This window comes from Neomonachus schauinslandi, chromosome 13 (genome assembly GCF_002201575.2).
Source record: "Neomonachus schauinslandi chromosome 13, ASM220157v2, whole genome shotgun sequence".
In the NCBI taxonomy this organism is placed as follows: Eukaryota; Metazoa; Chordata; class Mammalia; order Carnivora; family Phocidae; genus Neomonachus; species Neomonachus schauinslandi.
In genome coordinates, this window is record NC_058415.1 from 58,161,896 (window position 1) to 58,177,656 (window position 15,761).

The 15,761-nt window shown below is 46.4% G+C and overlaps 2 protein-coding genes across 2 annotated transcripts; one reads left to right on the forward strand and one right to left on the reverse strand.

Annotated features, from left to right (window-relative positions):
• Positions 1–3,661: 3,661 nt before the first annotated feature.
• On the reverse strand, positions 3,662–4,618 carry LOC110581513 (olfactory receptor 13C7-like). The gene has a single exon (XM_021691403.1). The coding sequence runs from the start codon at positions 4,616–4,618 to the stop codon at positions 3,662–3,664; it is 957 nt and encodes a 318-aa protein (XP_021547078.1).
• A 6,581-nt stretch (positions 4,619–11,199) lies between these two features.
• LOC110581512 (olfactory receptor 13C7-like) lies at positions 11,200–12,144 on the forward strand. Its single transcript, XM_021691402.1, has one exon. The coding sequence runs from the start codon at positions 11,200–11,202 to the stop codon at positions 12,142–12,144; it is 945 nt and encodes a 314-aa protein (XP_021547077.1).
• The last annotated feature ends 3,617 nt before the right edge of the window (positions 12,145–15,761 follow it).

Consider the following 15,761-nt stretch of genomic DNA (forward strand, 5'->3'; position numbering starts at 1 on the left):
AGACAAAAAAGATTGAAAATATTTGCAAATTATATATATGATAAAGGACTTATGTCCAGGTTACATAAAAAACTCATACATATGACTAGAGATGCCTGGGTGGCTCAGTTGGTTAAATGCCCAATCTTGATTTCAGCTCAGGTCATGATCTCAGGGTCCTGGGATTGAGCCCCGTGTCAGGCTCCATGCTAAGTGGGGAGTCTGCTTGAGGATTCTCTCTCCCTCTCCCTCTACCCCTCCCCCCACCCACGCTCTCTCTCTTTCAAACAAATCTTTAAAAAAATAAAACTCCTACATATGACTCAATAATAAAAAGACAAACAGCACAGTTTAAAATATCTTCACCAAAAAGGTACGTGAATGACTAATAAGCACATGAAAAGATGCTCAACATTAGCAGCCATCAGGGAAATGCAAATTAAAACTACACTGAGATACTACTACGCATCCACTACAAGAGCTACATTGAAAAGACTTTTAACACCAAGTGTTGGTAAGGATGTAGAGAAACTGGAGATGTCATACAGTGTTTGTGGTAATTTAAAATGATACAGCCACTTTGGAAAATAGTTTAGCAGTTTCTTAGAGTTAAACACATTTGTACCATATGACCCACGATTCCAAACAAAGTTGTGTACTTGAATGTTCACAGTAGCATTATTCATGATAGCCTAAAACTGGAAAAATCCAAATGTCCATCGATGAATAGATAAACATGACGTGGTAGATCCATATACTTGTTTGTAACAAAAAGGAGACTATTGAGACATGTTATAACTGGATGAGTCTCAAAAACATGCTAAATGAAAGATGCCAGACACAAAAGTCTACGTATTGTATGGTTCCACTTATCTAAATTTCTAGAGAAGGCAAATCTTTCTAGAAATGGGTTGATTAGTAGGTACCTGGGGCTGGGTTGGGGATTGACTGCAAATGGGCATGAGAGAACTTTTTGAAATGATATAAATGTTCTAAAATTGGTTTGTAGTGATAATTGCACAACTGTACAGATTTATCAAAAAAAATCATTGAACTGTACCTTACAATAACTGAATGTTATGGATATAAATTATAGCTCAATTAAGTGCTACAAATGTTTAATGCGGCTCTTTCTGTGTCCCCTGGTGGAAGCAACCCTCCTTTAGGAACTAGGATCCATAGACCAGTAAAGCCTAGAGTTACAGTGACTGAAAGCACAAATTACCCCAGTAGGTAACTGGAGGTGATGTAACCAGGGCTATTCTTGCTACCATCCTTGATTCCTGGACCATGCATTTTGCCTGTTGGGAACACAGTACCATAAAACAGTCACTGATTTAGTGTTCATACTGCATTCTGGAGGATGGTCCCCCATTCTTGAAGGGCATTCTCTTTAAGCTGGTGCCTTAGCTGTGCTTTCAAAAGGCCATGACGTCACTCTCTTGGGCCAGCTACTTCTGGATGGTGCAGTATATGGAAGGATCAGTGGATCCCATAATCATGATCTCACAGCTATATGAACTTTGCTAAGTGAGTCTTGGCCCAAAGAGATATTATGCAAGATCCCTAGTCATTAAATCAAATCCTCTGTTAGTTTTCAGATGGTAAAAACTCCACTCTCTACCAGAGAACAGAACCATAGATCCAAGGAAATGCACAGATGGGCGTCACCTGAAATTTAGTACTCCCACTTCATTGTGTGGAAGAATATACTGGAAATTCTTCAAGAGCAGAGAATACACTCTTGGTCTCTCAGCTCTATGTGGGAGGGCGGGGATTTGAACCTAGACCTTCTGGACATGTTCCAAATTTACAGGTGATAGGATCCAAACAAAGTTTGGATCCACAGAGGGAAAAGCCACTGTAGCAGAAAGGGAGTAATTGATTACAAGAAGCATTAGCATTACATATTGAGCTAACAACTGTTGTTTTAAAACTGAGTTCTATAAGATTTCTGCTATGCATTATAGCCCGGCACTCTTTTTGCACAAGGCACACTATACAGAATATCTACTTTATACAAGTTGGTAATTATATTTGATATAACTTTTGTTGCTCTCCTTCGAAGAAAGTAACTTAATCTAGATTCATGAAAAGTAGAATCTAATATAAAGATAGAGGAGGGTCTTTTAGAAGCAAAAGTGCAGGAATATGGGCCAGGCCTAGGGAAAATTGGAAACCAAGAACTGGGGACATATGAGGATGTCCTCATCATCTTTGCTCTTTGGCTGTTTTTTCTTTTCTCTTTGCAGACCTGGTTTCTCTTTACCACCCCAGTACACATGGGCAAACACAATTACCCCAAAATTCCTAAGTTTGTCTGTTATGGATCCAGTGACTCACTCCCTGGCTATTAACAACAATCTCCAAAACCTTGCAGGAAGAATCTGATTGGCTTAGGCAGGGTCAGTGTCACACAGCACAGACATGTGTACCTTATCTATGTGGTTAAGGAAGAGGGGTGACTGGGAAAAATGCCCAAAGAAAGGCAATTGTTGGCTCATCAACTAGAAAGCCAAACAAAAAGGTGCTATAATAATGAATTAGAATTGATTCAGTTAAGTGTGGAATTGAACTCTGTCTTCAAATGTCATAAGGCTTCCACAGAGGAGTTATTTAACATAGTTCAATAATAATAATAATGTTCATTTATCAATTTGGAAGATACTCTTTGCTAGCCATTGTACATTTTATGTGCATGTGTGTGTGTACTTTATTTTAATTTAATCCTCACAACAACTCCATGGGGTTGGCTTAATTATCTCCATTTTGCAAATTAGGAAACTCAGAGTCTACAAGATTAAGTAGCTTTTTTTTTAATGTACCTGAACTGACACAGGCAGAGGCACCTCCACATCAGTCAGGCTCCAAAGTCCATGCTCTTAACCACAAGGGTAATTGCAAGTAGATTTTTAGCAATTGGTGCCAGTGTCCAGTCCCAATCCTGGAGAGAGAGAGGAAACTGAGTTTGACCATTAGGGCCTGGATGGTTGCAAACATGAATTCCAGCGAATTCCAGTGAATAGATGTGCTTTATGTACAGTAAAAGAAGATGGAGTTTCCCAAAATTGTTTCTAGGATATTAAGCAGGAAATAATTAAACAGGAAACACTCTGGGCCTTGCAGAGTGAAATGTCTTGGTGTTGGTGATTTTCCCAAATGGTAGGTTGCTTCTCAGTTTGGACACCAATTAAGAAGTGACTGTTCCTCACTGCCAAAAAAAAAGAAGAAGAAGAAGAAGAAGGTAGCAGGAGGGGAAGAATGAAGCGGGGGAAATCGGAGGGGTAGACGAACCATGAGAGACAATGGACTCTGAAAAACAAACTGAGGGTTCTAGAGGGGAGGGGGGTGGGAGGATGGGTTAGCCTGGTGGTGGGTATTGAGGAGGGCACATTCTGCATGGAGCACTGGGTGTTATGCACAAACAATGAATCATGGAACACTACATCTAAAGCTAATGATGTAATGTATGGGGATTAACATAAGAATAAAAAAAAATAATAAAGACTTGATGTTCCATTGTCAGTCATTCAGGAAAGCCCCATGCTGATATGCATTGTTTGGGCACTTTTGTGATGAAACTGATGTGTAGGACCATTGAACAAATCTATGCTTATCAAGTAGCCATTTCCTAGGGGATCTGTGTGCACAGAACCACAAGATAGGCTGCTTCCTCCTACTCTCACTGGGCAAAGCATTTCTGACTCACCAGGGTCTTCACAGCAGTCTTAACATCCTTGTTTCTGAGGCTGTAGATGATGGGGTTGAGCATGGGGGTCACCACCCCATAGAAGAGGGAGGTAAGCTTGTCTGAAACGTCCTGCTTGTCTGCCCCCAAGGGGTCCTTAGATTTGGGCTTCCCATACATGAAAAGAATAGTCCCGTAGAAGATGACCACTACAGTGAGGTGGGCAGAGCAGGTGGAGAAGGCCTTTTTTCTCCCCTCAGCGGAGGGGATCTTCAGGATGGTGGTGAGGATGAAGATGTAGGACACAAAGATGAACAGAACTGGGACCCCCAGGAAGATCACATTGGCCACCCCCATGCTGATCACATTGATGGAGATGTCAGTACAAGCCAACTTCAGGATAGCCAGGATCTCACAGGTGAAGTGGTTGATGACATTGTCCCCACAGAAGGGTAATTGTACTGCAAGAGAGATCTGCACCAGAGAGTTAACTCCACCAGCCGCCCAGGAGCTGACAGCCATGGGCACGTAGGCAGCCTTGCTCATGACCACAGGATACCTAAGGGGGTTACAGATGGCCACATAGCGATCAAATGCCATCATGCCCAGGAGCACACATTCTGTGGCTCCCATGGCAAAGGAAAGAAACATCTGCATGGCACAGCCTGAGAAGGAGATGGTTTTCCTGGGAGTGAGGAAGCCATCCAGGACTAGAGGGACTGAGGAGGTTGTGTAGCAGATGTCCAGGAAGGAGAGGTTCCCCAGGAAGAAGTACATGGGCATGTGCAGGCGGAAGTCAAGGATGGTCACCAGGATGAGGACCCCGTTGCCCAGCAGGATCACCAGGTACATGGACAGGATGAGCACAAAGAATGTTTTCTCTAGTTTTGGGTGGGCAGAGAGGCCAAGCAAAACAAATTCTGTCACAGCAGATTGGTTGGATGCTTCCATTTCGAACACTCTCCTTTATCGCTAAAAATACTGAAGGCAGAAATACATGTTGGTTTTTTGATGGCTTGCTTGAGTCAATACATGGGGATCACAATATGATGTCCCTAAAATTGTAAATAAACTTAACCTGTGGGATTCAACTAAAAGACCAAGTTATATAAAGTTAGGCTGTGTATCAGTCAAAAGCATGAAATGCAGAACCTGAAAATCTAAAGAAACTTTATAAAAGACATTTCTGCCTAGTCAATGATATTAATATACCTAAGGCAAAAATTGTATGTCTTCCTATGCTGTGTGTCTTCTGCATTTTACAGGGAAGCAGGGGCCTCTGAGTAACTCAGTCTCTGTCATATAACTGGGACCTCAGGCTAGCACAGCTGAGTGACACTGGCCTTTGATGTCATGTGGCCCATTCCTATGGATCTAGTTCCTCCTTTCCCGGCAAGCTTCTATTATAACTGGACAGAGAGTCTTATAGGAAGAGAATGTACTGGCGTGAAAACATAAAGTCACTTATATCTTTAACAGTTTTATTTCTTATACAGTATCTGGTTTACACTTCAGTATTTTGTGAGTTTAGTGAGTATAAATCAGTTTATCTGATCTTGGCCCTCTTCTCTGAAAAATCTGACCAAATTGAATTTCTGGAGCCTACCACATGGAGCTCCCACCAAAGTCTCCGGAAGCCTGATCGGCAGCGCAGGCCTTATGTGTTGCCTCCTGCAACCACAGCTGATCTGTCTGTACCTCTGCTTCTCTGGAACTCAGGCCCAAGGAATAAAATCATACCTGATGGTCAGGACCCATTCATAATTCACATCCTCGGGGTAGGTTGAGTGGGGCCTTGAGTCACATGCCATCCAGTGCCACTTAGATGCTTTGCAGACATCGTCACATGTAAATCTACTCAGCTTCCCAGAACATCCAACGCCACACTGTAGATCATCACAATTTTACTGCCAACTCTATTAGGAACACCAGGTGTCATCAGAGCCCTGTAGCAGGAGGCCCAAAATAGCATGACTGCCGGTTAAAAATACAGATTGTTGAGTCCTACATTTGTAGATGATCACAGAGATTAGTTTTTTGTTTGCTTGCTTTTTAAAGAAATGCTCCTCCTCATGTACTTCTGATCCACACCAGTCTTGGGAATCATTGACCTCTTAGTTTAAAGGTGGAGGAACTGAAGTCTGGAGAGAGGTTTGTGAATTGCATGTGGCCCCGAAGAAGGGGTACTTTTTTCTAATTGGTAATGATACAAGGCTGAAAAGACCTTCTCTCAGGATATGTGGAATTAAGGGATAGAAATCATTTTTAGAGGGCGCCTGGGTGGCTCAGTCGGTTAGGCGACTGCCTTCGGCTCAGGCCACAATCCTGGAGTCCCGGGATCGAGTCCCGCATCGGGCTCCCTGCTCGGCGGGGAGTCAGCTTCTCCCTCCGACCCTCCCCCCTCTCATGCTCTCTGTCTCTCATTCTCTCTCTCACAAATAAATAAAATCTTAAAAAAAAAAGAAATCAGTTTTAGAGAAAGGCTCCCTTAATACCAGGGAGTACAGAATTTGAGTCTTGGCTGAATCTTCAGATATTAGACCAGTCCAGTCCCCTTCTCTAACCCACCTGTTACAGTGATCCTCTCTTCAGGAAGTGATTTCTCTGCCTCTGCTTCAACATTTGAATAACGTGAGGGCCCACAGCCTCCAATATTGTTGTCAGGGAGCTGGGCTGTTGATGGCTGCCCTTTTTCTAACTTCCTCCGCTGGCCCTAAGGATTCTCTGGGCTCATGCGAAACAGACCTGCTCCCTGGCCACAGCCATAGCCTTCAAAGCTTTAGGAATAGTTGTCATGTCCCCCAGCCCAGTCCTTCCACCACACCCCGACCACAACACTCTGCGTCCACCTCTCTTCTTCCCTCCCAACTGGTGAAGAGCTGGCCAGAGACATCACCTGGCACTTACCCAGCATGCGGTGACATCTAGGCTGGGTCTGTGGCTCACAGGAAGGGAGGCCCCTGGAGTGGGGAGGTTGTGAGCAAGGAGAGCAAGTTGACAGGAGCAAGGAGAAATGACGGTCTCTGGCATCACCTGCCCATCTGGGGGCTACCGAGCCATAACCAAGCAGGCCCTCCAGACCTTATCTCTCAGAGCTGCTCCAGCAACATATGAATACACATTCTTAACTTGGGCACATTGTTAACTACTGTCTGACTTCCTGGTGTCTCCAAATGACCCCGGGTACAGAGGGGTCCAAAATGCAGCCACAAGTCACAGCCCGTAGAAGCTACAGCTACTCACAGTGCCTTTGCCTGACCTTGGGCCTCAGAGAGACAAGGAGACAAAAGCTGACTCTCAAGGCTGAGACTCAGCCAGGAGCCTCGGCCCAGAGGAGGCCGTACCCGCGATGGGCTGGCAAGCCATGCCTAGCTACTGTGCCCAGCACCCTCTTCTCTGTGCTCCACACTTTCTCCGGAGGGCCCCATGGTGACTCTCTCAGGAATTAAGGCTGGGTACTTTGGGGCCGGGCCTTATCCCAGAAGCAATTTAAAGTCTGGTGAGAGGCTCAGAATTTAGACTTCACTCCCATAGACCCAATTAGACAATGTTGTGAGGTCTACCCAATGCCCCCCTCTCGCTACAAGGAAATCTCAGCTTAGAACATCCTCTGGCCAGGTAATCAGAGTTCCCCTGGGTTTTGATCACAATAATGGGTCCAAGATGGCTCTGTCATTGCCCTCAGAGAACCTGGAAGGAAGAAGATCTGGGCCTCAGTGATTCAAGTATTCCCAGGAACTTTGAGCCAGACAGATTCCCTGCCAGCCAGGCACCTCCTCCCCTCCATTCAGTGACCCGGCGTTCATTCTCTCGCTCTCTGTCTCTCATTCTCCCACCAACCTGCCCACCACTCTGAACAACTGCTATGAACATGTCATAGCTTGTGCCAAGTACCAAAGAGTAGAGATGGGGGACATGATGACCAGAAGTGGGTCTTTGTCTTCAGAGAATGCCAGCACTGCAGAAATATCTAGAGAGCAGGCATGACTGAGAGAGCCACAAAGATGTCCAGGAGGCTGTGCACGGGAGGAATATACAGAACTGGTTCCAGGATGAAAATAACAGGGATGGGGGAGATGGGGGCCCAGGGAGACATTCAGGAGGAAGAAATGATAGGATTTAGAGGTAGATCTGGGAGAGATGCTGGAGAGAGAAGAATCAACAGTGGCTAAAATCCCAGATCTCGGGAACCGGCCGGTGACATGGAGGAGGCCTATCTGGACTGGTAGGGACAGGGTGGCTGCAGCGGTATTTCTGACATTTCGGTATACAGTTTTTGTACCTCTTTGTGCCCAGCTCATTGGTTACTGGTAATGAAGATATGACTAAGAAGTAGTTTCTATGGTTGAGGAGGTTACGGCCTATTGGATTTGTTATATTTGAGATAATGGTGAGACGTTGATATTAATAAGAGTTGCCATTAATTTATAACCGTTTCCTAAATCTTGTCTTACCTAATGCTCCTCAAGATCCCTTGAGGTAAGTATGAGGGATACTTGGATGTGAGCAGGTGGAGGGACCCTCCATCACTGGGCTCCAGCCTTGTATTCATGATGTCTAACACCTTTGACCTCTGCCCTCGAACTGCTGGGAGCCTGTCCCTCCTTCACTCTTGGTTTCCTCAGGCCAAGGGGACGTTATGGGGTTCGTGGGGGCACAGCAGGGCAGCTGGGCCTTGTGGTTGGACAGGCACTGCAATGTCAATCTGAGGGGCTCCTGCTGGCCCCCCTGTGGCAAAGCTCTGTGTCCCCCACCTCTAGGGCTCTACCACATGGGAGACTCAGCCACTCTGGCCTTACTCCAGCTGAGACTAATTGCCACCTACTTTCTTCCCTCTGACTCGTCTTCAGCTTACCATGGCTCTGGCTTCTTCTCAGGCCTAACTGCCTGTCTTACCGTGGTTTCTCCTTCCTCCCCTTCCTTCCTTACCCCAGCTGCTGACTACATCCTGGTGTTCGAGTTCAAGCTCCTGAGAGACAGATCTAAAGGGTTTGGTTAGTCATCATCTAGTATAGGCCACCAGAGAGCTCACACGTTAACTTCCCCTAGAACAGGAGTCCACCGGTCTAGTCAGCTGAGTCCTGTGGCCCGAGGGCTTCATGGTATAAAGCATGGAAACAATTTGAGGGGAAGGAGAGCATGCGTATATCCAGTGAGTGAGGCTTGCTGGAATGAAGCAGCGAATCAGGCAAATATTGTTTAGATAATCCAGCATTCAGACTTCAAAAATTACACACTTGTGTCCCCACTGCACGCTTGCTGCCTGAGGGGTTGGCCAATTTCAAGCAACCAACAAAGTCACTGAATGGGCGCTGGGAAGGAATGTACACAGTGGTAAGTGAGCTCCAGCACATGATGGACTTTGGGTCATCTCCCCGGGGAAGTCTGACCCCTGCCTCCCTCTGGGCTCTCCCAAAACCTGGGCATTCTCTTTCCCAGCCTACTGCCCTTCCTCCCTTGGTCATTTCTTTTCATGTTCCTCTCTTGCCACTAGAGGGCGCAACCCAGAAGGCGGACACCCTGCTTCCTCCGCACGTCCGCACATCTCCGCCTTAGGTGCAGTACCCACTCTGATTGTTGGCGGAGTAAAGGAACGTACCCATTCTCTGGACCCACCCCTGTTCTTGGCCACGTTCTATCACCTAAACCTATGAAAGAGGTTTCAGAGCACATGCACAGAGGACAGGAAGCTGAAAAGACAGTGATTTAAATGAACGCTGGGTGAGGATTGAGGAAGAACGCAGCAGGTTGCTTCAAGGGGCCTAATCCAATGAGTTGAAAATTTAGAGGGAAAGTGTAAGTTTTCCACTCAGGGGGCTCAGTCAGTTAAATGTCTGTCTTTGGCTCGGATCATGATCTCAGGGTCCTGGGACTGAGCCCCACATCAGGGGCTCCCTCCTCAGGGGGAGCCTGCTTCTCCCTCTGCCCCTCCCCACTGCTCACATGCTCTCCTTCCCTCTCTTTGTCTCTCTCTAATAAACAAATAAAATCTTTGAAAAAATTCTTCCACTCAGGCTCCTAAAAACACTGCATAAGCGCAGACTTAGGGTGATGGGGCTTGGCCACAGCACAGGAGAAAAGACTTGGGAGCCAGGCTGAGTGCTGGGATCACTGCCCAGGAGGCTGTTGGACTCTCTTAACAGGAGTATGACAGTCAGAGGGAAGAAGGGAGACAGGGAAGAAGGAAGGAGGGATGGGAGGGAGAAAGCAGGCAGGCAGCAAACTTCCTCCAGTGCCTTCAGCATAATTGGATCTTGGGGATGTTATCCCAGAAGGATACAAAGTTTCTAAACTGAGTACCACTTACTTTCCAAACTTTAAATGACTTCAGGGACTAAATTGGTCCCGAAGAACACACTAGAATTTAAATTACCTTCTAAAGGTGATGGCCAGTCCTTTGGAGATTGTGCCCTGAGCACAGGAGGCAGGCGGAGGGGAGAGGACCCGCTGGACCCTTCACCTCCCTCGTCACATGTTCTGAGCCCTCACCCTGGCACTTCAGACCCAGTGTTGCTATTTCTGACATGTGGCCTCTTCCCAACCCTTAGGAAACAAACGGATCGCTTGTGTTCACCATGTTTCTGATCCAGGTAAGTTCAGATTTTGATCATATCAAAATTTTCGTTAACAAGTTACATTTCAGTCATCAGATTTGATTGTAATGGGGTAGAGGCTCAGGAAGGGGAGAAGCCCCTTCATTGGTATGGTGTTATTCTCACGGAGTCATATAGACCCAGCAAACTGCAAATGTCTCTGAGAGAGATCATCTGGCCTCATCCCACCTTGTACAGAAGGGACAGGGCTTGCCCAGGACCACACAGCTCATAGTCATTTGCACACATGCAGTTGTCCCTACTTGATTAAAACCGGGGCTGGGGGTGGGAGGCTCTTTCTTTTTTGTAGTTAAGAATCCAAAGTTCAGTAACAATAATGAGCCGTGTTTCTGGATCTAGTGATGATGGTATAAAGGGAACATTTTCTTCACATGATCCAGGTTCTTGGGAGAGGACTGGCCAACTCAGTTTATTTAGAGGCCCTTCACAGTGAGCGTTGGACTTCAAAACCTGCCCCCCACCTTCAGGAAGCTGTGTGTTTGCTTCTTAGCCTCTCAGTAGCTACCTCCAGATGCTGCAAATGCCTCAGTTGACTCATAGCCTCAAATGCTGGACTTCTCTGAATTCCAGATTCCCAGAATTCCAGATTCCCAGAATCATGACCCTATGATTCTTTACTGTCTTATAACCTCACCAATGCTTTATGCAGATGCTTTATGTCATTGTCTAGTTTTTTAAATTGTCATATGCAGGACAGTTAGTCCAATTTAATTCTTCATTCTTACTAGAAGCAGAAGTTAAATATTATTCTCTACTACATTTTTCCTAGAATCCTATAGAGATGACCAAATTGTCAGAGCTATTCTCCAGTTGCTCAGCAGGGTGGGGATTTTTGCCCTGTTGCCCAGGCCCTTTTGGAGTCAGAGAGTGCTGAAATTGATTGCAGAGAGTTCCTGCAGGTGACAGAGCAGATGCACCATGGACAGGTCCAATCAGACCTCCCCTGTGGTGGGGTTCATTCTCCTGGGACTCTCAGCCCACACAAGGCTGGAGAAAACGTTCTTTGTGCTCATCCTACTGATGTACCTGGTGATCTTGCTGGGCAACGGGGTCCTCATCCTGGTGACCATCCTTGACTCCCGCCTGCACACGCCCATGTACTTCTTCCTGGGGAACCTCTCCTTCCTGGACATCTGCTACACAACCTCCTCAGTCCCCCTCATTCTTGACAGCTTCCTGACCCCCAGAAAAACCATACCCTTTTCTGCCTGTGCCATGCAGATGTTTCTCTCCTTTGCCATGGGAGCCACAGAGTGTGTGCTTCTGGGCATGATGGCATTTGATCGCTATGTGGCCATCTGTAACCCCCTTAGGTATCCTGTGGTCATGAGCAAGGCTGCCTACGTGCCCATGGCTGCCGGCTCCTGGGCAGCTGGTATCACCAACTCTGTAGTTCAGACATCCCAGGCTATGAGAGTGCCCTTCTGTGGGGACAATGTCATCAACCACTTCACCTGTGAGATCCTGGCTATCCTGAAGTTGGCCTGTGCTGACATTTCCATCAATGTGATCAGTATGGCAGTGGCCAATGTCATCTTCCTGGGCATTCCAGTTCTGTTCATTTTTGTCTCCTATATGTTCATCATTGCTACCATCCTGAGGATCCCTTCAACTGAGGGGAGGAAAAAGGCCTTTTCCACCTGCTCTGCCCACCTCACAGTGGTGGTCGTCTTCTATGGGACCATCCTTTTCATGTATGGAAAGCCCAAATCCAGGGACCCCCTGGGAGCAGACAAGCAGGACCTTTCAGACAAGCTCACCTCTCTCTTCTATGGGGTGGTGACCCCCATGCTCAACCCCATCATCTACAGCCTCAGGAACAAGGATGTGAAGGCTGCTATGAAGAACCTGGTACGTCAATAACACCTAACTGAGTGACTATCAGTGATTTCCAGGCTGCCAGAATGCAAGACCTCCAAACTCCTCATTGTATTCATGGGGAAATGGTAACCCAAAGTAGAGAAGGAAATTTTCTAAGGTCCATGCTGTAGACCATGGGACTAAGACTAAAAAGGAAACTGCTTCTCTATCGATTCACCCACCCATTGTTCCGTAGTTAATGGAAGCTTCTATGACCCTATAAGGCAAGAGCCTTCACATTTCTAGAAATGCTGGCTAGTTGTTGGCTTTGTGCACAACCACAGCAACATCATATCATAACAATTTTATGCTAGCGAAATCTTAGATTCTCTGCCACCGGAAGCTGGTACATGTCCGTGAAGCCTCATCGGTGTGTGCAAAATTAAGAGACAAACACAGAATCTGGTTTTAGTGGAACTGGGCTCTTGGAATATACTGTGAGGCCCCATATAGAACTGCTAATCACTATACAAGCTTCAGGATTTTCCTAGAGGCCTGTGTTCAGAAAAATGTCATCTATGTCATCACAGCATATTGGCTGATAGCACCATGGCAAGAATTCACCTCAAGTCTTAGCACCAGGAGAAGAGGGCTCTTACCTTGAGTGTGGAACACTCTGAGGAAGCCCAGACAGATGTTTGTGCTCTCCTCCCCATACCCCAGCTCCAGTCACGCACTAATACAGCACCGCATGGCTGAAAGGCAGCAACTCTCAATCTTTTGTTCCCCGCACAAGCTACATGACTGACAGCATCAAACACTCCCATGTGGGTGCCCAGACAATAAGGAAATCCAGAAAATGTTTTGGGGAAAGCAAAGGGTTATAATAATCCTCAGTTGCACAGCTATCACCAGTCATTAGTAAGAGTTGGTTATGGCACAGGTGTGATGCGTGATGGGCTGGGGGGCCTGCAGGTTTGGACTCTTGGATAGCAGCCATAACAGCTTGGAGGTTGGAGGTCATATTGGGTGAGAGACCTTTGCACAAAAGAGAGAATTCTACTCAACCTGGTTTAAGAATAATATGGATTTATCCAAAAGTAGGGCCAACCTCAGGCAAAGTTAATCAGACTCTAGCTCCTTTGCTCTGAGATTCTCTTGACTCTTCACTCTTCCAAGTGTCAGGTTTGTTCTCAGGCTGACTCTTCTCGTGGTCACAAGATGGCTGCCATTGTCCCAGACCTGCAGTTTCCCCATTCACTTATGGAATAGAAACCACTGGTTCCTGCAACCAGAGAACAAGTGTCCTGAGGTTTGCTCTGACTGGACCCATCAATGCAAACAGCAAACCAATCACAGTGGCAGGTGAGATAAGGGTAGGCAGATTGACTTAGACCAGCAGGACCCTCCTCTGAAACAGAAGATGGGGTCAGTCTAACCTAAGTCTACAGCTGCTCTGCAGAGGAAAATCTGGAGTTGTGAGTAAGAAAGTGGTAGGAGGGCAATGGACCCCGGAAGGGCAGCCAACAAATGTCTACCATTTTCTGGGCCCTACGTGAGGCTTCCTGCCTCTGGGAAATCCCTAGGAGGGTAAAGTGCCTCTTTTCTTTTTAAGATCTTATTATTTTTTATTAGAGAGAGAGTGCACGAGCGGGAGGAGGGGCAGAGGGAAAGGGAGAGGGGAAGCCGACTCCCCGCTGAGCTCAGAGCCCCAGGAGAAGCTGGATCTCACAACCCTTGAGATCACCACCTGAGCCCAAACCAAGAGTTGGACGCTTAACCAACTGAGCCACCTCGGTGCCCCTAGAATGTCTCTTATTGAATATGGAGGCAGAATATTCCCAGCCTGGTCAGAGGCGGCTCAATGCCAGACTTAATTTGATTAAAGATAACAAATACAGAATATTCCTTGTACATCTGAATTTTTGTCCTAGATTCAAACCTGTTCCTGGGTTGTTCGTATCATGTCTCAACTCTACAGCTGAGAAGTCCTCTTGATGGTTTGCCTTCCGAGGTGAATCTTACTCCTCCTTGGCTTTGTAATTTTATAATTTTTCTACTTTTAGGTTTCCTTTGCCCCATTTTCTCACCTATTTTTAACTTTTTGGCCTTGGATGTAGTTTTGGGTTATGTCAGTCCTTTGTGGGATGATGGCAGGCATATATTATGAGACTAACAAGTGAACAAAGCAACAAGCAAGGAAACAAATAAACAAACAAAACCCAAGTGAACTCATGACAAAACACGGCAGTGGGAGGGGCAGGGGTGGCACTGTTGGAGACGTAGCGCCTCACAGCTCCTTCTCTGGGCCTTGCTGTCTCTCCCCTGCTCTACCTAAGTTTGGGACTGGATGCCCTCGAGGTCCTTTCCAGGCTGACTTTCCAAGGTGGTGATTCTAACCCCAGGCCATAGGCATGAGACTAGGATGGTGAAAATGAGACTTTGTAAAAGTCACCTTCCAGTATCACGGTCCCTAGGGCACCCTTGTCCTGTGCTGCTTCCTCAACTCCCAGTCCCCTCGACTTATTATATGTGTTACATGATACAGGAGATGGTGATTATAATTATTTCCACATCTGTACTTAGATTTACCTGAATACAAGGCTCTGTGAGCAGATCTCAGGTCCTTTGTTGTGGATACCCCCGAAGGTATGTCCGTGCTATCTGGCAATTGCACTTGAAAGATTCTGCTCGTTCCCAGATTCTGGGGGGTGGTAGAGGTTCCTTTCATGTAGGATTGCATATAAAATACCAAAACTAGCTGCAAAGATTAGGACTTCTTGTGGACTTTCTAGCAGGACAGAGGAAAGAGTACACCAATCTCTACTGAACTTCTCTTTGGGCCTGGGGACAGTGAGCAGAGGTCAGAACATCCCTCCTTGGAAAGCTGTAAAATGAGGATCCTACTCTTGTTGAATTGACCACAATCCGACCCTCCTCACCAGCAGAGGTGAGCGGGGCTACGGGCAAATAGAGGAAAGTGGGTTACCCCAGGAGAAGTTGGGCAAGGGGACACAGGGAGGGGCTGGGGCTATCTGTTGCTGTCTCTACATTTTCCTTTGTTTCGTTGTGTTAACATTGTGCTTAGAGCAAGTCTTACTAATAGTGAATAAGAGGGGTGGAGTTGAGCTTTATTACAGCCCTTTGCTCCCCCACCCCATTTAAAAAATTTTCTTTAGAGTCTGGAAACACCAGTGTTCTGGCTCCATCAGCCACAGCTCTACTAAAACTTCTGCTCATGAATTCTAGGTGATTTCCCTAGTCAACCCAAATGAATTCTTAGGGGGAAAAAAAGGAGAAAAAATTTACTTGAGCCTACGCAAGTAAATCTTTGTTCCTCTAACTAAAAGAGCAAAACTAAACAGATTGAGATGAAAGTTCACTGAAGAGTCACTGGCTCACAGCTGGTACTAGCCACAGACTCAGGAACCATTAAGATTCCCAGGGGATCCTCTGAGGACCAGGGCTGGTTCTGCTTGCTCCCAATTAAGACTGATGCTCTGTTCCCCTGGGAGTTAAGTCCAGGAACCTGAGTATTGTGGAAAGTCCATTAGTATTCCAAATTGAATGATTACAACAGCTGCTTCTTGCGCTCCCCCAAAAAACAAGAGAGCAGTTCAAAGAGCAACTGGGTAGGGGAGAATGGGGAGGGGGACATGCGGGCTGCTCCAGTCAGCACA

Coding starts and splice junctions, on each gene's coding strand:
- LOC110581513 (XM_021691403.1), bottom strand. CDS start 4,618: ATGGAAGCATCCAACCAATCTGCTGTGACAGAATTTGTTTTGCTTGGC.
- LOC110581512 (XM_021691402.1), top strand. CDS start 11,200: ATGGACAGGTCCAATCAGACCTCCCCTGTGGTGGGGTTCATTCTCCTG.